Source organism: Echiichthys vipera (genome assembly GCF_963691815.1).
Source record: "Echiichthys vipera genome assembly, chromosome: 2".
Lineage (NCBI taxonomy): Eukaryota > Metazoa > Chordata > Actinopteri > Perciformes > Trachinidae > Echiichthys > Echiichthys vipera.
The window spans coordinates 17,525,683-17,548,632 of NC_139827.1; the positions used below are offsets into that span (position 1 = coordinate 17,525,683).

General features: G+C 41.1%; 2 protein-coding genes across 2 annotated transcripts in view; one reads left to right on the plus strand and one right to left on the minus strand.

The window, feature by feature from the left end:
• LOC310960763 (multiple PDZ domain protein) overlaps nucleotides 1–13,094 on the minus strand; it is a gene marked incomplete at its 3' end in the record, with an annotated part of 39,505 nt that extends 26,411 nt beyond the window's left edge. The window contains exons 1-17 of the mRNA XM_083932561.1: nucleotides 13,009–13,094; nucleotides 11,809–11,975; nucleotides 9,749–9,973; nucleotides 9,439–9,507; nucleotides 9,089–9,211; nucleotides 8,083–8,166; nucleotides 7,294–7,401; nucleotides 7,038–7,140; nucleotides 6,743–6,834; nucleotides 6,154–6,367; nucleotides 5,769–5,843; nucleotides 5,103–5,182; nucleotides 4,760–4,906; nucleotides 3,353–3,538; nucleotides 3,004–3,165; nucleotides 2,390–2,599; nucleotides 1,424–1,594 (exon numbers count right to left, since the gene is read on the minus strand). Of these exons, the coding sequence (XP_083788687.1) occupies nucleotides 1,424–1,594; nucleotides 2,390–2,599; nucleotides 3,004–3,165; nucleotides 3,353–3,538; nucleotides 4,760–4,906; nucleotides 5,103–5,182; nucleotides 5,769–5,843; nucleotides 6,154–6,367; nucleotides 6,743–6,834; nucleotides 7,038–7,140; nucleotides 7,294–7,401; nucleotides 8,083–8,166; nucleotides 9,089–9,211; nucleotides 9,439–9,507; nucleotides 9,749–9,973; nucleotides 11,809–11,975; nucleotides 13,009–13,021 (2,229 nt within the window). The 5' untranslated portion in view covers nucleotides 13,022–13,094. The remainder of the gene's footprint in view (nucleotides 1–1,423; nucleotides 1,595–2,389; nucleotides 2,600–3,003; nucleotides 3,166–3,352; nucleotides 3,539–4,759; nucleotides 4,907–5,102; nucleotides 5,183–5,768; nucleotides 5,844–6,153; nucleotides 6,368–6,742; nucleotides 6,835–7,037; nucleotides 7,141–7,293; nucleotides 7,402–8,082; nucleotides 8,167–9,088; nucleotides 9,212–9,438; nucleotides 9,508–9,748; nucleotides 9,974–11,808; nucleotides 11,976–13,008) is intronic.
• Nucleotides 13,095–15,534: 2,440 nt separating this feature from the next.
• adgrl3.1 (adhesion G protein-coupled receptor L3.1) overlaps nucleotides 15,535–22,950 on the plus strand; it is a 128,499-nt gene continuing 121,083 nt past the window's right edge. The window contains exon 1 of the mRNA XM_083929248.1: nucleotides 15,535–15,712. The gene's annotated coding sequence lies outside the window, so the exon portion shown is untranslated. The remainder of the gene's footprint in view (nucleotides 15,713–22,950) is intronic.

The window sequence follows — 22,950 nt, forward strand, 5'->3', positions numbered from 1 at the left end:
TTAGCATCATCATTGTAATGTTAGCATGTATCTCAAAGCATTGTTGTGCATAAGATCAGCCTCACAGAGCTTCTAGCATGACTGTATACTCTTAGAACATCTTTAAGCTTGGTCTGAAATTGGGTCTTGGGCGATCAAATCATAAGCGAAACCACTTGCGGAGTTGGTCTGAGACATTTTTGAGCTTTTTTTAAATTTTTTGTAGTGTAAACAATAATGTGCCCTGTGCATCCCAGGCCCCTGGATTAAAGTGGTGTACCAACCGACCAACAAAAGACATTACCATCCCGAGAGCTGTACTGCCATTGCTTTGGCGCACATTATTGTTCATGCGGCAAATTTTAAAATGTATAGAAAGGTAACCCATATTGCAAAAATAGGCCGACGCTAAAGTCATGAGCTGCTATCATCACATCTAATCAGATATCTGATTTGACAAAAATGATTTCAAACAACTCTATTGACTCTCCAGGGTGAAGGTCTTTGGAGTAATTCTGAGATGTAAAACATGGGGAAAGGCAGACTTCTTTGGTCCCCCCGGGCACTTCACAGAGAAAAAGGGCAACGAGGAGATTGTCTTTGAACCACAGAAAGTATGAGCAGCACTGGAGTTCTGAAGCTACCTTTGCAAAAAGTCTGTCTTTGATGAGAACACTTGCTGCTCTGGGTCTCTTTGTGTGCGTGTATGTGTGGGATACATTAAGGCAGTACTGTATGCCCTTGTGCTAGACTAAGTGCCAATGTTGTGCAAGCAGTAAGCACTTTTCATTGAGAGGCAATTGTTGGTAATTAAGCAAAAACAACGACAAAAGGCTGCCTCAATAGGAGTTGAGGCCATAATTGAGGAACAAGTCTTTGACACAGAGCACTTTCTCTATACCTGACCCAGTGATACTGATACAGCCGGCTCTAAGCTCCCCACTATTGAACGTGAACAGAGAAAACAAACACTCTTATGTTAATCTCCTTTAGAGCAGCTAAAATGGCTACACTGCGAGTCTCAGGTTTGCATGGCAGTGAGCAATGAGTCCTCTGTGATGGACTACAAGATTCTGACTACTGCAGTGTTACTGTAAAGTAAGTGTCACCGCAAAGATGTTTCCTGCTGGGTCTAAAGCATCAAGCAAATGCTCATTTACAAGAATCCTGTTAGGTGACTGGCATAACACATTTTAAACTTGTGAATTTCAGCAAGGACTTTGACATTCTTACATATTTCAAATTTATGTAATGAAAACAGAACTGGTGCTGTTAAAGGTGGACAAACGTTTAACCAATTCTGCAGTATAGCACCGAACCTAACTTTTACCTTTACTCTCCTGTGGACCAAAGTTCTATTGATTTTCTAAACCGCAAATCTAAAGAGTGAGCAGAAAGTATGCATAAAGAAATGTGAAGCAATATCGTGTGTTGAATGACATACCGTTGTAGTGTAACACGTCTGGATGACGCTGTTGTCCTCAGAGTTGCAAGTGTTGGTGTTAGCCTCTGCTGCCTCAGCTAGCAGGCTGATCTGAGTGTGGCTGTCAGTGTCATCGCAGGAAGCCCGCAAGCTCCTCTCTGAGATGGGCGTTAAGCCGCCACACAGTTCCAGCTGAGAATACAAAATTCCAAAATTAAAATTAAGGAGTTTAAAAAACAAACAAACAACTGTCTATGTCTTTAACAGTGAGTACATTGAAATTGAAGTGAACAGGCTAAAGAAGGTGACTGTAAATTAGACACCCTCTTCTCGTCTCCACTTCTCTCTCCATCTGTAGTGTGGTCAAGCATTGTGTTAATCTCTCAGCTGCATTAAAAATTCAGACGGCCTGTAACTGGATTCTTTGTTCCTTGTTACTAAGTCACAGTCCACAACAAAAGGAGAAGAAATACTGCACTGTAAGAAAAACACACATTTAAGTAATTCTCTTGTATATCTGTGGATATAAATTAGACTCAATAAGTTTATTGATATAAAAAGTAATTTGAGTGAAAAACCCTCTTCTGAATTTATGTTTACATACTGTATGCTGCAGACAATGATGTGATGATATATATTGTATGACAATATACATTTGTCTACTGTCAGAGACTTTGCCATGCTGTACCATTTATACTATTTTATTCATCCATCGTGGGTGTATTAGGCTATTCAATGAGAAGGAATTCCTTGAAGTAGTAGTGAATTTGTGTAAGGTTTATTTATGCATAAACAGTTTCTAATTTGAGGATAAGGATTTTATCCATATTGCCCACTTTTAGTTATGTAGATTAAACTGGTTTTATGTCACAAAAACTAAACTAATTCAAGTGGTAAACACAAAATTTAAAAATGTATTTAAAAATTGAATAAATTCGAAATAAATAAATTTAAATTTTCAAATACATTAGGTATTTCTTTACATACCGGCAGTGGTTTTGCAACTCCAATGCGGACAGGACCATAGCCAGTGGACTTCAGGACGTGCACAGCATAATCCAGGCTGGAGCCTTCCAAGTCACTTTCATTAACGAACATGAGTCGGTCACCAGGCAGCAGGCGGCCATCTCGATCTGCTACACCTCCAGGCACCAACGACCGGATTACAAGAACTGTTTTAGTGGCATCTTCTGGATCCTAGAATTACGCATAAGGATGGAGAGGGTGGTTTACTGAAGATGTATATACATGAACAATCTGATGGAAAAAAGATACATTGTCTACAAGATGAAGACAGTTAAACAAAGAGAATAAAAGGGAACAGTAAGTAAATGGATTGGGTGGCCTTACAGAGGGGCAACCAGCTACAGTAAAGCAAGTTGTTCTTTACACAGTGCAAATTTTGCTCAAGATAAGACATGTTTTTAATCTAAAATTTAAAACAGAAACTGACGGAGCAGTTCAGCACAGAAATATACAGACAAGAGGTACACATGCTTCTCTATTTTCTTCACCCTATCCAACCCCACAGTGATTTACTTAGACTGCAACTGATTCCAGAGTGGTCTATTTGTAGAAAGGCTTAGGGGAATGTCTCTGACCTGGTAGTCCAGGATACTGAAGCCTAGTCCCGACTCGCCTTTCTCCAGCTCGACCACCTGAGCCTCTCTCTCCCACATGGCCAGAGGAGGTGACATGGGGGGCACACCACGCTTAGTGATGTCCTCGGCTGTAGGACAGGGAATGACACAACCCTGGTCCAACTAGGACAGACAGGCAGAGAGGACACCAGGAAGGAGATTGATTTACAAGAGAAGAGCATGTCAATGACATTTTTGAGTGCAATTTCAAATGCAGATGTGTAACAATTCTATGTGGTTTATCCTGTTTTAGGGGAATACATTTCAATACTAATGCTTAGTCCCCCCAGTCATTGGTGTGTGCCTTCACCTTGTCATTGAACTCAGCCAGCAGCTCTTTCAGGGTGAGATGGCCATCATTGTCATCTTCCTCATCACTGTCGTGAATTGCAGGGGGTATAATGTGAGAGCAAACCAGGCAAACACACCTCGGCAGCTCCTTGAGAATATTGACCACCTCCTTATGTGTCTCTCCAATAAGAGGGATCCCATTCACCTGCCAGGAAGATACAACACACACACATATATACTGTATATATACACAATACCGGTCAAAAATTTCGACACACTTTCTCATTCACTTGAACGGAAAAGTGTGTCCATGTCTAAAATTGATATTCCTATGGTCAGTGATTGGCTGAGTAATGCTTTTAACTTTTGAGAAATTACATCAGTGCTGATTACCAGAGGTTAAGTATGGAATATGTTAATATTCGTTTCACATGAAAATTACAATATTTAGAGTATTGGACATACATACGTGTCTGTCTGTAACACCCTTGCTTAGACTGTGTGTGTATGAGTGTTCATGACTTAATTTGTGGGACGGCCCTAAAATATTTTATATTTTAAGTCATATTTCAAATGTGGGTGTTGAGGAGCAATTAGTGGCCACACTACATCAAGTCACAGCAAGAACAATTAAAGCTGCAAGCGGTAACTAAACCGAGTGAGGCTCATTTAAAAACAGAGACGATCAGTGGCTCTGCCATGCAGATGTCGTCTGAGGGAGATCAAAGGGTTGAGCTGCAACGCAGATGTTTGCTGCTACACTCAAACATTTGAAGGACACAAGCCAGTTTGCAGTGTTTTCTATTTTGCAAGCAAAGAGTTAATCAGCGTGCTCACCAGAGTGCTCATCTTGATGCACGAAATGCACAGAGGCACACTAACTCAATATTTTGACATTCCACTTTCTAATGTTGCATAAAGTACTTGGAAATGCGTGGTGTTCCCTGGTGGTGTTTCAGATATATGTGTATGTCTTTATAATGTTAATAATGTTTTTGGCTTTTTTAACCACTTTAAAGAACAGGCTATCGTCGCTAACTGCTTCAACTTAAACTATGGTGTGACTGTAGTTTATTCTAGACATTGAAGTATATTTGACAGATTTGACAAAAATAAACAGTCCCACAATGATCAAATCGTAAAAACTTTACATGATCTCATATCTTTATCAAATGACTTACACCGAAAACCCACCAAGCAGCAGTGAAAAGTGTGGTCTGCAACGACTTTGGAAAGCTTTTGATGGTGAAGTTCGGCCAGAGAATGTCAATCAGTAAAGAAAGTCCTAGAACTCCTGCTGTGACATGTTGGGCTATGTTAGAAAAATGATTGCAGCGAACCGGACTTCGCCTCAGCTTGGTGTGTTTTCAGTGTCAAGGGTGAGTTGCAGAGCAATTGGCTGAAAGGATCTGTATCAGTCGATTACCTCTAATATCTGGTCTCCAGTAAAGATCTTGCCGCTTTGGCCAACAGGACCCTCAGGTAAGACAGAACACAGGTAGTGATGTCCTGCCCGAGCCTCCAGACTGATGCCGAGACCACTTGTCTCACTAAAACGCTCCAGCTGACACACCTAGAGCGATGTGAAGTTGAGCGGTGGGTGATAATGGTGTGTACTGTAAGTGTAGACATCACACTAAACTAGGCGGGGATTTTCTTGTGTGAAACAGAGTTATAATGCATTTAGCTATGTAGATTACCAATATTCCTGACTGTGTTTTTCTATTCATGATATATTTAATGCTCATTTTAATTACAAAGAAACATACAATAACTTCATATCGCTGTCCGACTGCATGCTGCCACCTCTTCCTCAGGTCTTCCTCCTCAAGTGGTGTCAGTTTCACACCTGTAAAATGTGCAGACATACAAAGAGAATCACCCTCATCTCACATACAACCACATTCCCATTATTTTGTTCCTAGCCCTAGATGATTCAATTAATAGAAGAATGGGATTTTATATGAAAACATCACTTCAGCTGATTTATAGAGAGAACACAACATAATTCTCCTTGTGGCAAAGCAGGATGTCAACCACAACCACTCACAGACAGACACACATACACCCACACCACAGGCATGCATGCATGCATATTCACACCCACAATCTTATGATTTCTTGCCAAAGTAATGTTTTCTCATTCATCTATGAAAGCCTCACAGCAATCAGGGCTTATTTGGCTGTGCTCTCTAATCAAGTCCAAAAATCCTTGTCTAAATAAAGCCATACATGGAGGCGGGGCAAGAGATAAATCATCTGGAATGAGCTGAATGAGTTGGATAAACACTTGACTGAACAATACTATAAATAGACTCCCATCAAAGAGCATGCTTCACCGCCACATTTCCATTCCCTGAGCCTAATCAGCATATCCGAATCAAGTCCCATGATCCAATTCCAGACAGCAGTAAAGTACGGGAAGGGGAGCGTACCGTTTCTCAAATCATGTCGGGGTCGTCCATTGGCATATGCTGCTCGCCGGGAGATTTCACGCAGTGAACAGATTCCTGGTAGATGGGGAAACAGGTTTTGAGAACACATGCAGGGATTCAAACACATGTGCACTCAAACACACTTGACTTCATAAAAAGGATAATGTGTACAAATTCCCGGCAAGCATAGTTCTAGTATGAAGTGATATCAGAAACTTAATTTGGTCATAGGGCAGGGCATCACCTGTGTATGATTGCATGCATTAAAAGTTTCTGTTAGTACATACTGTCAAATCACATGTTCTCCATTTGCTCAGTAACTTTAAAACCAATCCCCTTATGATACCACTGAGACAATATGTTTCCCCTTTTCAGCACACAGCACCTGTCTCTTGAATCTTGTTGAGGCCCACTCTGTAGGGATTGCCCTCGTGGAAGCTGTGAGAGTGTCGAAGGGGCTGCAGGGGAGGTACTGGAGGCAGGATATGACTCAGACGGACAGCCTTCCTCAGCAACCTCAGTCTGACCAGGGGACTTGTTCTCCTCAACACCTCCGTGGCACGCTGCTCACTGCAGCCCTGTAGGCTCAACCCATCTACCTGAAGATGGAGGGGACGAGAGATGTATAAGTAGGGTGAAGGGAACCATTTTTGTGGATGCCGTGGACAGTATGGAGGTAAGGGCAGGGAAATTAAATGGGAAAGTAAAAAGAAATCAATAGTAATAAAAAAAAAACAGTACAAGACGGAGCGGTACCGTAAAAACAAGAGCTGATAGAAGTACATGACAAATTCCACTTCATCATCTTAAAAAAGACCCTAATTTCTTTGTATGGAACTTCTAAAAGTTGCAAACTGTGCAGATTTCAAGAAGCTGAAATCGTTAAGATTAAGCAGAGGATATATTTGAGACAACAAGATATTTTTCTCCAGAGGGCACCCTAAAAAATCTGTTATGTTTTTAGTGGAACTCACAGACAGAATGATGTCTCCAATGTTGATGCGTCCATCTTGATCGACAGTGCTGCCTTTCACTATGCTCTTCACTATCACACCAGCGCTGTAGACTGAAGAAAGCAAAGCTTATTAAAGGAAAAACTTTAAGCATTGACTGTAAATGTAGTTCTAAACTCACATATCATCAATAATGCCTTATAATACGGAGGTATTATTCATAATTTTGCTATTTTCCTAGTTTGTTTCCATCACTTTCGCTTGGAATAATGGCAATTAACTAATCAGCAAGTTTAAACTTGGTGGATATTATTACCTGAGTTTAGATCACCTATGTAGCTAGAAATGGTGAATCCCAGGCCCCGACTGTTCTTAGTGAACTGTACACTGAACTCATAGTCGTCATTTGACTCATTGAGCTGTAAAGAAGCACAGACAATAAAAAACCTGATAAACCTTTTTTTTCGGGTTAAGGGATAAGGGATATACAATTAATATCACTGATGAGCCAAGTATTTTACATACAAAGATTGCATTTAACTTAAGACAAGTATGTGCACACAAACACAAACCTTGCCGTCCAAGCTGTCCTCGCTGAGGACAGGAGATGAAAGGTGGTTGTCCTTGATAATATCCCTGGCAATAAGCAGCTTAACCTTGGTACCTGAATTTCGCAGTACCTGGGCCAGGTGGTCATTTGCAAATAAAAAGTGACAGTTAATTAATTAAGTGTGTGACAATTAATAAATAAGTAATATACTTGTAAAATAAGAGACAGCTGCCCTTGAAATACAGTATAGGATGGAGCTGATTAGCTCTGTTTGAGACTATTTTGGCAACGTTTCCTTCATGCTACCAGCTAACGTTAGCACTAGCTAGCTTTGTTAAGAAGGTGCAACCAAACACAGACATTTTTAGGCAACCAAAATGTTACAGTTAACTTTGATGAAGTGAAACGCCTGTGAAAGGGTCAAAGTTCTAAGACAAAAACACAGACAACACCCAAAAACAAGTTCATGGCTATCTCAATGTACACAGTTCCATTGTTAAATGTTCACAATTCTGTCACTACCACTGATACCTGTCAATCACAAGGTAGCTGCGGCATCTTCTTCCAACTAATGTTAACATAAACTCATTAGGAAAATGTTTACTAAGGTAATAAATCAAGTGAGATTAGGCTAATTTTCTCTTCGATACTATCAGTCAATCCCTGCTGGCCAATAAGAAGAATGCAAGTCAGATTTGCCGGTTATTTTAACACAGAAGAGATTACATAAAGCATTATCATTACAGATAAAGAATTAGGGTGAAGAAAGCACTTCATCTACTTTTGTAATGTTTTCCCAATGATACCTCACCTGTGCCACCTGCTCGCTGTTCATGCCCGCCAGATCTGTATCTCCGATACGCAGGATTTGATCTCCACTACGCAGACGCTTATCCTAGCCCCATTACAACAAAAAACATTTTAGTGTGAACTTTGTGAACATCTTTAAATACATTCTGGAGGTTCTTCTAAACATGCTTCACTTAAATAATACATTTCAGTATGTTTATTTGCTCTATGATTCATTAGAGAAAGAAACTTTTGGGGGAAATACACTTATGAGGTGCGTTTCCAGTAGGGTAAAATGTGGCTGCTCAGAAAGTTTCAGGCCATGCCCTCTCAAATGGCTATTCACTCGCCATGTTTCCATTAAAAAAAAAGGCCGGAGAGGGATTTACGACTCCGGAGGTGAGGTATCACTGAATGCGTTTCGATCACTGGTGATCAGCTGATCAGTTGTTGATAAGGTGGCCCTTATGATTCACAACGTTAACTAATGTACAAGTAACATGAAAGAAAACACTCCACCTTAAAAATTCTGGGCACTGTAAAAAATTTTGTTGACAGACAGGCTTGCAACCTTCTTGCAGTATGGTCTGTGTGACCACAGGTCAGAATCCAACCCGGCAGCAAGCCTGTGCAAAGATACTACTACTACTTTGCCGTGTTGTTGTGGCGTCTGTACTACCACACATCACATCCCGCTGAGAGCTAAATCCAATCAGCAACCAGGCTTCTCTCGGGGGTTTGAGCGGCTGTTTTTTGAAGAAAAACCAGCCACTCAAGCGGCCACTCGAATGGCCACTAAAGCGGCCACTCGAGCGACTCACATGCAAATTAGGGGTGAGATAGACCCGCCTCATTCCAGGTATTCAACCATAGTGAAAATGCATCAATTGGCTTCCTAGTTGAGCGTTAGATAAAAAGATGATACCACTCATATGTCTCGAGGAATGTGCATTCCTCAAAGTGTTAAACTATTAATTTAACTGGCTATTTATAGTTTGGCTATGCTATTACTTGTCAGGGGGATTTACCCGTCCAGCAGCTCCACCAGGAAGGATGGTCTTGACCATGACTCCTGTGCTACGCCCTCCTATGATGCCAAAACCAAGCCCTTTTCCATCATTGATAAGCTCTATCATCTCCACATGACGTCTCTAACATGACAGAGGTGAGAAAAACAGGCAGGGAAACAGAAATAGAAATGAGAGAGAGAGAGAAAGAAAGAGAGAGATAGAGAGAGAGAGAGAGAGAGAGAGTAATTAAACTGGTATGAAAACAGTGAAACACAATTAACAGGTTGAGGGGCATAACATGTTCGATTACCTTGTTTATCTACATTGACAGACACACATTTACAAGCTCAGATGTAAGCCAACCGTACCTCATGAGCAATGGCAGACAGGTTTCTCCCCATTGACATAGTGCGGGAAATTCGAGGAGGTGTGCAGTACTAAAAAAAAAAATTGTGTGAAACAAAAGCAAACCTGAAATGACATCAAGTTAGCTGCACTGTCTCTTACGATCAGCTGGAACCCTCGCACAATGTGATATCCAACTGTGTGTGAGTTGTTTAATATTATATTCTCAACAGGAAATTGTGACATTTGGAATGGTGATGTGTTACATTTTACAATACATTTGGTTGGTTCATGTTTCTTCCAAAATGACCTCTCATTTAGCATTTTACATACTTGTGATTCAGTGTGAATGCCGTTGTCTGTGTAGTTGTCTGAGAAGGACAGATCCTGGGAGCCCAGAGAAGAGATGCTGCCGTCTCTGTGGATGGATCTTGCATTGCTGGGCCTGCGGTTCTCCATGGCCCATGTGTAGGAGTCACTGTGGCTAAGGGTCTTCAGGCTGACCCCCATGCCCTGACATGGGCCGCAGTTCATGGACACAGATTTGGAAATCTTCCCCTGGTAGGATTGAGAGAGCAATAAGGGATGTGTAGATACAACGCATGGCGAGATGGGAGGATAAAAGTATAAGAATGAGGGTTGCAAGTAAAAGGGATGGATTAGATAGGGAGAGAGAGTAGATGGATGAGAAAGGGATTGAGGGATGCAAGTGAAGGGAGAATATGGATGAGGGAGATGAAGAGATGGGGGAGGGGATTGATAGAGAGGTGGAGACATTAATTGAAGAAAGGAGATATAGAGAAAGAGGAATACGATTAGAGAGTGATGGAGGGAAAAAGGAAAGGATAAAGAAATTGAGAAAGGAGGGCCTTGTGATACAACATACGGTAGAAAGATGTGTGAGGGAGAAGAGGGAGGAAGGGTCAATGATTGTGTGTTATCCAAAGAAAAAAGTGCAGAAAAACAGGTTTAAAATGGAGCAGAGAGGGTTAGGTTAGGTGAGCAGGAACACAGGGATCCCTTCCCCTTTTGTATTTTAGGTTTTCTGTTTCAGAGTTTAATGCGGCGCTTCAGTAGATGATTCTTTCTGATCTGTACACTGTTACATTCTAACATCTTTGTCACCTGTTGAGATAGCAGTAATGAAACACGGAATACTAGACTCTCACCACATAATGCTTATGCAATAATGCTTGTGTGAAGACAGTGGTTCTAATAGGGTTTGTCTACATTACATTTTACCATAGCAGACAATTACAGACATAGTGATTACTGCAGTGACAACAGTGATGGTATTAGTATTCAGATATTCAACTTACTTGGGTAATAGCAATACAACAGCGTAGAAATGCACTGTTTACAAGTAAAACTGAAGTATTAGATTCAAAATATGCTTGAAAATGCAAATTATTTATGCAGTCATGTGTAGACTTACCTCAATGTAATGTTGCAGCTGGCTAATTTAATTAATTATATACTGCTGGGTATTTTATAATTTACCCCTGGGGATCATTAAATTTGTATCTTATCATACATTTTTATTTTGGATTTATTTGTAATATGTCAAATGTATGCCATTGAATTGTAGCAAAGTAACCCTCTCTTGCGTACGCCCTGATCACATTTGCATGATTACAAATTCAACTGGAAGCTGCAGGTACAACTAGTCTGATCTGCTGCTGCATGGTCGGGGTTAAGGGCCTTGCTCAAGAGCACCTCAGCGGTGGAAATGAGGGAGGGGCAAATGCTGCTTATTCACGACCCAAATGTATCCTGCTGGTGCTGGGATTTAACAGACAACCTTCCAGTCACAAACTCAATTTTCTAACCTTTATAAATACATGTACCTCAAACTTGTACTTAAGTACAGTATTGGCTGACAAATAAATAAAAAAACATTGATAATGTCTAAAACAATGCCAGAGCAGAATTAGATGTGTGTGAATAAATATTATTTGGTGAAATAGACCCCCACCCAATGTGCACACACACATGCAAACAAACACAGCTCAAGCTCAAAACTTATAGAATCTTACAGATGACTTCTGAAGACTCCACAACATGTTATTTAGCCACTTCTTCCTGTTCTCTCTCTCTCTCTCTCTCTCTCTCTCTCTCTCTCTCTCTCTCTCTCTCTCTCTCTCTCTCTCTCTCTCTCTCTCTCTCTCTCTCTCTCTCTCTCTCTCTCTCTCTCTCTCTCTCTCTCTCTCTCTCTCTCTCTCTCTCTCTCTCTCTCTCTCTCTCTCTCTCTCTCTGGGATTTAGTGGTAAACTTAGTTAAGCTGATTACTCATCCAGTTGGGTTCCTGCATTCAGTGTTTAGGGAATGATTCCGACTACTTCCCTCCTATTCAATATACACCAAACACCCACGCACTCATGCTTGCGCTGTACCTTTGCTGGGGGCTTCCGCTGAGCTTGCTGTAAGCTGAGTATATGATGGAACAGGGGGCTCTGCAGGACGGTCTTCAGCAGAGAGAGTTTCTCCTGTGTGGGGGCCTCTCCTCTCTCCTTTAGTTTGGCTTGTAGTCTCCCCACAGCTTCCAAGGCACACTGTGTATCTGCAGAGAAATTGTATAACATCTGTGTTATTCAGAAACATGATTTATCCCATTTGGCTTTGTGTTAGTTTCCACATGTTGTAGCAGCTGCTGTGTGACCCTGACCTTTGCTAAGAAGCTATGAAATATTAATACTTAATGGGGACTGGTGAGAAAATAAAGGGAACTTCTCAAGTCTTTCAAAATGACTTTGTTTAAAATATAACATCTGTGTTTATAATCCAGATTGACTTCCTCTGTCAGCACTGATCCACAGTATGATATCAAAAGTAGTGTTTTGGAGTTTGACTGAAAAGGAACTGTGCTTGAAAAAAAACAAAACACAATTATGGTTGCAAGAATTCCAAAGTTTTTCAAATGGCATATTCTTCAATTCTCCCTATTTCCTCAGTGAATTTCAAACTGCAAATGTGGGGTTCAACTGTGGCCAAACCTTTAGCAAAATGTTCCTTTGCAATACACATTTTGTTTTAATCAAGAAACATTGAGATAGTACTAAAAAGGATCTGCTGTCCATTCTGCAATGCTAAAAGAGCTGAAAAGATGAAAAAAAGAAGCTGAAAAGCTGAAATGTTGCACCAGGTCATATCGCCCTTGTTTATTTAGTGGAGCAGCTCTAACAAGCACAAGCCGCAATTGCAGTAATTGTATGTGGCATAAGGTTAAGACCCTGTAAACTCTTCACCACAAAGTTTTGACTACCGACCAGACTGTGAGTCCTGTGCCACCTGCACATGTGACTATTATTTCCTCCCATCTGTCTGCAGCAACCATGCCTGACACCTTAATTGTAAGCCTCTGATGATGGCGGTGGTGAGGAGTGTTAATGAACTTGCCTGGCTTTTAACAGTGCTCTACATCTGCAGGTCACTGAATGTACTCTACAGAAGAATTGTTGGGTCTATGTAAATCATAAATAAGTCATAGAGTGTGGTCTTTACCTACTCTGTAAAGTGTCCTGAGATAACTTTTGTTATGATGTGACACTATAAATAAAATTGAATTGAATTGAATTAAATTGAATTGCACTTACCCATGATTTCCATCGTAGCCTGACAGAACGTTCGGGTGAATTGTGTCTCTGTTACTTTCTGACTTACTGAAATGTCATTCTTCTCTGTTTGACACCTGTAACATGAATAACAAAAATGACAAAAGTTTGCTTTAATATGACCTTGTACACATATTTCTATTGTTTTTTATTTTTGTGGATGTTTAAAGTGTATTTGTAGATTAAAGTAGCCGAATATATATGTCTACACATTACAATACTGGCAAAATAACTGCTCATGCACAAAGTAATAAGTAGTGTACCCATCTATATTTTATATCTGTTCTGTAACATGTATCACTTCACCTCAACACCCTCTCTTCCAAGGCCTGCCATGGTTGTTTGCAAGCGCCTTGCTTGTTAACTAATACTCTTTAGCAGGATTTAAATCTTCACCAAAAGGCTTTATCAGCCACTGATGGTAATTAACAACGACACATGGCCTCCCGACCATTCTGACTAGAGGAGAAGCCTGTATAGCATCAAAGCATGATACCAATGACATGATTTGATTTGCAAAACGATGGGCTGGAAATGACAACATCTTGTCTGAAATCTAATTAAGGGGCATTGATAGGCAGTAGGGGTATCGCAGTATATATGCCCTTCACGGCAGCCTAATGAAATCTCTATCCTCTACCTGTTGATATTAAAGCGATATTGCTTCAGAATAAAAAAATAAATAATACTATTTACAGAGAAATGGTTTACAGTAATTACACAGGCCTATTAGCTACTAATTTGACATGTAATCAACAAGGCAGTCTGATAATTTCTTTTAAAAATGACCCGGGGCATATTAGACCTATCACTGTGACGAACACACGGACAACGCGAACAGTGCGCAGCGCTCATCTCACCTCCATTTCATCAACAGGTCCTCACTGAGCTCCAGGCACAGCACATCCACTTCCTCCACCAGTCCGCATGGCTAAATTCACCGAATACCAAGACTCACACTTTCCCGATGGGACAAATCATAAACAGCTTATTGAGAGACGGCAAGATATCAAGAGGCAAGGTGCGCGCTTTATTTTCCAGCATTGTGTCCGCGGCTCATAAGCGCTCCGTGCAGTGCGCATGTCACCCTCTGATCTTCAGGCACAGAGGGCTCATCCCTAACGACAAAGAAGTAGCCTGCAGTAATCCTGTAATACATTTACGCGGGACACTCTGCAAATAATATCGATATGGATATTATAGGACTCCAAACTCATAGGTGACCTACACAGTTCTTGTCCCACAACTCGTAACATAAAAAAGGAAAACAAACGTGTGGCAAATAATGTGAGTGTATCTTAAGAATACGGTATTAAATATATTATTCATATATTTTTTTATTAATCAAATGTGTAGATATGCCTACTAAAATATCAACTTCCCATCCAAAGAGTGACGTCAAAACCTCAGTCAAATAAGCGATGTCTACCTGGAGTTAAGAATATTGCCATGGAGGGCAATTACACATTTTAATTATATTTACCTATTTATTTGTTTATTTATTATGATTTACGCATACGACCTGGGAAGAATCACAACATTTTAGTTAAGAGGCATTTCATTCGATTGCTTTTCCCCCCCCCAATAACATTTCCATTGCTCGTATTTTGATGTGTTGTACTGGCTTTCTGAAGCCAAACTGGACTTTTTTTAGCTGAGAATATGCCAATGATTGCAAGTAGGCTATTGGAGTTGTCACCCAAAGGCTACAATTATGCATTAATTACACCGAGCCATGTCCCAACAACAAAAAGCACCTCTCAGCTGGAGCTTCTTTAGTCCAATGCCGTCTCCTTAATCCTTGCTGTGAAAGTTTCGGGACCCCTGTGTGTCTTCACACGGCAGGTGAGCCCTCGCTCCAGAGATTTAGGAGCCAGATCCAGTTCCATGTTTTCCACCAGCCACCCCACTTCATCTCTCTCTCTTTCTCTCTCTCCCTCTCCCTCTCTCTCTCTCTGCATCCCCCAGGCAGAAATCATCACCCCCTTCCCTCCCCAGCCTTCCACCCACCCTCGCTCCCCGCCGCCTGCAACGCAACGCTCCCTTTCGCCGGACTGCGCTCGATCAACCGAGCATCCACCGTGCCTTCAAATTGGTTTGTCATTTCTGACCCCTCTCTCTCTCTGTTGACCACGGTCCTCTGCTCCGCTGCGCTCTGAGCCCGTGGACTCAGCAGCAGCCAGTAAGAACATAAAGGGAACCAAGAGAGAGAGAGAGAGAAAGAGCAAGAGAAGAGCAAGAGAGAGAGAGAGAGGAGAGAGAGAGAGAGAGGGAGGCAGGCAGGACGGGATACAGACAGACAGATAGAGAAAGATACGCCTCTGTCCTCCTCCAGCACTCCACTGGACTTAGTGCATTTGGACGAATCCTGTACCTCCTCCCGTGTGAGCGTCGATCGGGATACTAAGCACGCAGCTATTGGTTTATTACACCCTCAGCTTTATCTCTATCACCCTCTTTTCGGCAAGGTTTACCCACGTCGTTTGCGGCAGCAAGAATTGACCACAGAGTACGGGAGTTGAGGCGCCAATCAGTGAAATTATTTATCGTCTGGGGAAGATATATTTCTAGCCAAGATCTGCATTTTGGGGACTGTATGACAGAGGCGCATAAAAGGTTATTCCGGACTCCTCCGTGCGCTGGATGTGTGTATATATGCGGCTTTATCGCTGCGACTGCTGATACGGTAAGGATCCACTCGTTATTCCCGCATAAATGATGTAGATTTTTTTTTTTTGCACACATGGCTGGTGAACATCGCTAAACCTCTTGGCTATATAATGTCAACCCGTGTCCATCGCTGACCCGAAAGCTATACGGCAGCGCTGACTTTGGTTCTCACGGATGCCCATGGGAATGTGGCCTGCGATTATTGTACTTTGGGGGGGGGGGGGGGCTGGTCCTTACGGACGGGGGGGGGGGGGGGGGGGGGGTGTTATATAGTTGGGGTATTTGGACAGATGATGGTCAGGCGACTTGTGGCTAGATGGGCGTCGCTCGGATGTGAGATGTCGCCAAGGCGAAGTAATAAGCAATGATAGCCTTACCTATTAGGGCTGCCTCTCCGACAAATAATCAATGCAATCATATTATCCCATGACGGCTCCTCGGCCAGGGTGTACACATAATTATTATTCTGCGGCCGCGTGTGTCTGCCTGGCTGCACGGCGCAATGACAAATCACACGCTTTGGCATGATGGATGACAGATAGACTAAGTGCCCCCCCGTTTTATATGGCTGTCATTTGAGTGTATTGGAATGCAGTTAGATTATTGTGCACTGCTGGTTTGTCAGCCGCAGTCTAAAAATCCAGAGTAAATCCAGCTACTTTGGATGAAAAGGAGTATCCGGCAGGCCAGAGTGCCCTCCCGGGATATGATACGTCAATCATGCGGATTCATGAGTGAAAGCTGTGGCTCTTATTTACAGAAGAGGCGCCCGGGGTTGCAGATGACCTTGATGTGCTGCTGAAAACTACTGAAGGTTGCACAGTTCTTCGATTCTTGACCTAAACTGAAAAGAGCCCCTTGTTTCAGATCGGTTGTGCTGCTGGCCATGATTTAAAGTGCTCTTTGTAAATCAGCAGGCTCCTTTGAAAAAGAAAAAAAAAACTCATCTTTTTGCACCTCCATTAGAATCACTACTCTCAACATCAGCAAACATATTCTGTGCAAAGTGCGTGAGAGCTCAGTGTTCAGTGTGACATAAAGGGCGGGTATGCTGTTGGTTGGAGTGGTTGACAATATGTTGACTCATCTGTCAGTGCTGCAGGTAAAAAAAAATAAAATAAGTGACTCCCCTGAGTAGGTGTGAAAATGGTCAGTGGAGGCAATTATCTGTATGTCTGTGTTGGAGAAATTTGACATAGATTTGCTTGGCTGCCATTTTGTCAGCATTTGTTTAAGCTCCAAGGAGAATATATTGTGTTTGTGAGGATGAGATTAATTTCACTAAGTCATCTGTCATCAGTGCATTTGTTTGTCTTAGTGACCCCACACTAGAGCCGGTTGATATGATTATATAAAAATGTTTTCGCCTGCGTTGTTATCACAATGTTGATATATCAGCAGCTGAATTATGTTACGGCAACATTTAGGTTATTTGGACAACGCTTCCTACATTTACATTTCCTTGGCTGGGCGATATCTTCTAGCCTGATACAGATAATTCATGGTGATATATATGTCACGATATAGCATGTTTTCTGTTCATTCAATGCATGCTAGTCTATATGGAATAAGCACACTGTAAACCATGTTCTTTTGTATACTCCTGTGTGAATTGCTTGACAAATGACACTTCTCATTTTAAGAACTTTAATGCGAAATTTAAGTAAAATTATAGATAAAGTTCAATTATTGCGCATATACTGACTGTGGTTACATGCATGCACACAAATATTGTGATGTAAAAACAAAACCGCAGTCATTTAGTATGGTCTAGACCTAGTCTTTACGAAGTGTCCTAAGATAACTTCTGTTATATTTATTTATATATATATATATATATATATATATATATATATATATATATATATATATATATATATATATATATATATATATGTTTGACACTATGAATAAATAATATATAATATACAATCATTTTCCATCAAATATTTCACATCAGATTTCCTGCAAAATGTGACTTAGTAGGTGCTTGTTTTTATCAATTTAGATGACAAAACTATATATCAATATTTCTCAATATATGATTTAATCATGATAAGATTCCATCGAAAAGTGTTAAATTATCATATTCAATTATCGCCCAGCCTCCTTGCATATAAATGCTAAGTTGATTATTTGTTTCAAATACTAAGTTGATTATTTGTGTCAGAGAAATATGTTTTTGCTGTCTATATCATATTGTGGGTGGTTGAAGGTGTCTTTACGAGTTGTTTATTTTTTTTTAACAGTGCAGAAAAATGTCTGCTCCAGTGGATGTTTTTGGTTTACTTTTCTGACAGACCTCGGATAGCCTCCCTGGAGAGCCACAGGATGTCTGTCAGACATAACACCATGAATGCAAGGTGTGTCAAAAAGCATCTTTCGACACGTTAAGCAGTGGCACCCACACAGCACTGATGTCAAAGCACCTGAAACTATATGCAACAGCAGCAACCAAGCATTCTGCTGACAGTAGGTCTATCTGTCCTCCTTCGTTAATTAGGTCACTGATTCATTTAACTTGTTGTGATGCACAAGACAAAGCTCTTCATCGGAGGAAAGCATGGTGCAAATTATGAGGGTTGTGCTAATTCGGATTGTTCGGCTTGATTGACCGAGGGCTGACTTTCTTTGTTTAGAGCTGTTAATGTAACATAATGTTTGGTTTGGATTTGGATGACTCCAAAAACAATATCTGAGCCTGTAATGGAAGCAGACTGAGATTAAAATAAGGGATCAAATATTAGGCATCATGTGTGCACAAACAAACCTCGAGATTATGAAAATATACCTTGGCAGACAACATGATCCAAAGCAGACACACAATAACAGACACATATACTCGCTTGTATATTAAGACAAGCAGGCATATAATCAGTCTTGGAACAAGTGTAGCTGCTTGTTGCTGAAGTCTCTATTTCCACCGTCAAGGGTTATTAGAGAGTCCAACTTCAACACTTGTGCAATTAATTCTGTTTAGTGAGCACATAGAACCTAAGGGCTGATTTCCCCAGAACCGTTTTAACAAGCGTTTTCCTAAAGAATTTGCAGTTCCTGGGATCCACTCCTCTATTTAGTTAATTTATGCATAGCAAGGTAAAGGTTTGTGTGTCACAGAGCCTTGTAGATAAACAGAGGGTGGTGTTTATTGTGCTCACAGAGACAACCAACCTTACCGCATAAATAAATTGTCACTCTTGTGGCTTAAGCTGTGAGGAAAACCAAAACAAATCTTAAAGCTGCAATAATAATATTAAGTTTCAATGAGAGCCGAGCTATTTAAATTTGACTGCATCGCTTCCTCACGCATCGATGATTCACATTCCTAGTCTCGACCCCTACTTTGTGTGCCGAATTTAACCTTGTTCAAAAGCCCTTTCCTGCGCTAGACGACATCTCTTTCCCATATTGAAATAATGAGGCCAGATCCTTGCTCATCTTCCTCATCCACCTAAAGCACCCAGTCATGTGTTAACACATCCTGCCTTCTACCCTTTCCTTCCCTCAAAGAATACCTCTCTGCATTTTCCACCATCGACTGGAGTTATCAGCTCAGTTCACCCCTCTTAATGTGTGAAGCTGGCCTCCAATATCATTCAACCCCATTAATGGTTCAGACCATACGAGAGGACTGCACAGTTACTTTGCTACCTGATTAGATATATGCTTAGGAAAAGGAAAAAAACAGCACCAGACGACTGGCTGTCAGATGTCAGGGCATTCACTGACTCATTGCTCCTATGGCCTCGACTAGAATAGCCCTCCAGAGACAGATGTCTTACTCTGCCTAAATATGGAACCGTTTGAAAGGCTTTTCTGCTGGAACCACTACAGCCTATTATCTGTCTGTATTTTGGGGTCGATTGGAGGAAATTCACACGGTTGGTCTGACAGCTCGTGCCGTCTTTTAACTGGGCTATTATTTCAGTTTTTCACTGAAAGGCATATGTTGCTGTTGTCATCCTGCTCAATGATTATTGCATCGTTTTAAAAGTAAGTTGTAATCATACTAACAACATAAGCAACACTGTCAAGCTAATGCAAAAAATGGTTCTAAATCAATGTTTGAAAGTGTAGGTCAAAAAACAAACATAGTTCATTGTAACCCACTGGCATGGGAGTAAATCTATAACTAGAGTTGAAACGGATACATTAGCGTATTGACAGATTAATAGATGACAATTGTGTTTCTACTACCGAAAAAACAGCACCAAGCAGAGAAAGCAAAGGTGTTGAACAGGGTGCAAAGTCCTCAGACCTCCTCACAAGTTTGACTGCATTTGGTTTCTAATCACAATCAAATTAAAGAAGCATTAGGGCCTCAGGTGGTGATTCATCTCACACTGAATAAAAAAAATATTGAGAAATCAATCAGTGTGAATTAAATCTGAAACCACCAGCAATTTATTAACATCAAACCTGTGCCAATGTGATGATGTCTTTGGCTCTTCCCTGCTTTGTATTCCTTGCTAGTTTCCTACCATAAAAATCCCCAACGAAAACAAATATTGAATATAATGATCTAGCAACAGTTATATATACACACCCTGATGGCTTGAACTTCACCATCTCATCGCCTTTTCTTTGGAATTATCAATGATTACTTTTAAAGACAGACTTTTATTTGTCTTGCTTTGACCAGTTGACCAGTCTTTCATTTGCTTCTTAGGCAGCCTTGAGTATTTCATGTCAAGCTTTATGTCATCATTGACTTTTACTGTGGCTTTATTGGTTGCAAAAAACCTTATAATACAGTTTTGAAGCGGGCTATATAAAGTGAAGATGAAGGTTACTATTGTGCTATTCTGAAGTGTCAGTGCACTCTAGAGCTTCCTTGAATGAGGTGGGTGTGAGAGCGTACATTTATGTCATTTTTTATACAATTATTCTTGGTAACAGTTAGGGAGAGATGGCTGTATGGAACACTAACACTATAATTTTTAAATTGTTCTTATTAGTCTTATCTAATTGTGACTCAAACCATGCTGTGCATAATTTGCAATAATATTCTGCAATGAGCCTTTTTCCTATCAGGGCTAAATTAGTCTCTGAACCACACTTTTAAGCAGCTGCTTTCTATGGTAGCTACTGTATCTACAGCATATTGTTCTTTTCAAAACCTCTCACTCACTCAGCAGTTGTTATCCCTCTTTCACAATGTTGTCCCTTCTTGTCCTTTCACTCAACATATCTCCTGTCCACTGTTCTCCTCTGTGCCCTTTACCTCTCAAAGCTGTCACCACTCAATAAAAAACACACAAAAACACACAAAAACACACGCATACACGCATGTCTTCTTACAGATACCCTAAACACACATCAATGAGGTACTCATCAATTACCACAAGTCCCTTTGTCTGTTTCTCTCTCTCTCTCGCACACACACACACACACACACACACACACACACACACACACACACACACACACACACACACACACACACACACACACACACACACACACACACACACACACACACACACACACACACACACACGCATCTGCACTTGTATGCTAACATGTATAAGCTCACACACCCACAAAGAGCTACATAGACACTGCCTGCAGCTGTATATTTAGTGACACACACAGTGCCATTAGGGAGCTGAATGGAGAATCAGTGTATGAGGCCAGAGTGATTGTAAGAAGCTCACTCCAAGGTCTGCCGATTATTTTGGTCTCCACAGGAAATCATTTACAATAGCAAGAACCCCCCCACTCCCCTTCCCAGTTCAGTCCATTTAAACAGTGTGTTGCTGCATTTGTGTGTGTGTGTGTGTGTGCGCGCCGTGTATATGCAAGCCTTAAGTCAGTCACCTCAGTATTGATGGTGGAAATACTTTGCTGTGTTGTTTGTGCAGTTGTCTATAGCGTGCTGCTGAGGAGGCCTCACTTGTTTAGAGAATGGGGTGCTTAGCTGGAAATGAGTCATACACAATGTGATGCAACACAGCGGAGCAGATTTGAATTATGAGGCAATGAACAATGAGGTCATCACGGGGCTGGGGGCATAAATCTCCCAGTAAGACAGTGTTGCAAATAAAGGACCGGGTTCGTTGACTTCAGTGACTGACAATGGAAGGGGAATTTCTGGTTTGATTTCAATGAGCCCCCCAGCTTTTCAAGTGTTTGCATGCCTCTTATATCCACCATACTGCATCCAATGGTATTTTCCATATCTTTTCCTCATTCAGCTGATTGTCCACAATCAGCGTCTGCTGTTATACCATCATCCCCAGGCCCCTCTTAAATTTCCTGCTTACTAGGCTTTTACTTTAACTGCATTACATACATCTTCCACTCCCTGTTCATCTGCTTCCTTTCAGCATAAACCAGGCTGAAAGATCTAACTTGAAGTGCTTTGATGCGACTGGTCGTTTGATGGTAAATTAAAAAGTATAAATATTGTCATTTATTGTGCCTGTTCAGTGGCACAGTTGCAATCTTGATTGATATTGAATGGCATTTTCATTCCAAGTCTTTAAGAGTGAGAATATGTGCCAGGGAGCATCGATCTGGAGCTTAGTTGATGGCGCAGAGTGATAGGCTGAAGGAGAGCGAGGATGACTAGATGGTTATGCTTGATGGAACAAAGATAGTAGTAGTGATTAATGGCTTGATAATGTATGTTTACATCATTTGTGCGGTTTTGTGTTTTCACATCATGTTATTGAGATTACAAGCCTTGTCTCAAGTGTAAATATAGCACCTGACTCTGCCCTTAGGTTAAATCCCTTTTGACTTGCTGGTGAATAATTCTGTGTGAGTATGGTGCTCAAATCTGCTTGGTTACTTTAAGCACATTCCAAACGTGTGGCTCTAAAATAAGTTGCATGGTTCCATTTCTGCAGAGGACATTATACAAGTCATTTGAGATAAAAGCACTATGCCCCGTTTTGGCATGTATCAGCACCCGTCAATTTGTACCCTGACGTATCTCTCCCATTTTGCAATAAAACCATTTTACCACCTCTGTGTTTTTGCAAGGGAGCCTGATAGTGTCACACCAAGACAGATGAGTACCACTCTGGCCTGTGGGCCTGCAGCAATAACTTATGTGGACCAGGTGTCTGTTTTCTAACCATGTAAGAAATTGTATGCCTGCTCTCCTGCTGTGTGCTTACGTGCGATTTGAACCCCCTGATTGGCTCTCACTCAGACGGTATATGTATGATAGATGAGACTGTATCCATCAAATGCATAAAGATGGGAGGGGACTGGGTGAGGACCTTTATTGCAGGGTTTGCTGAA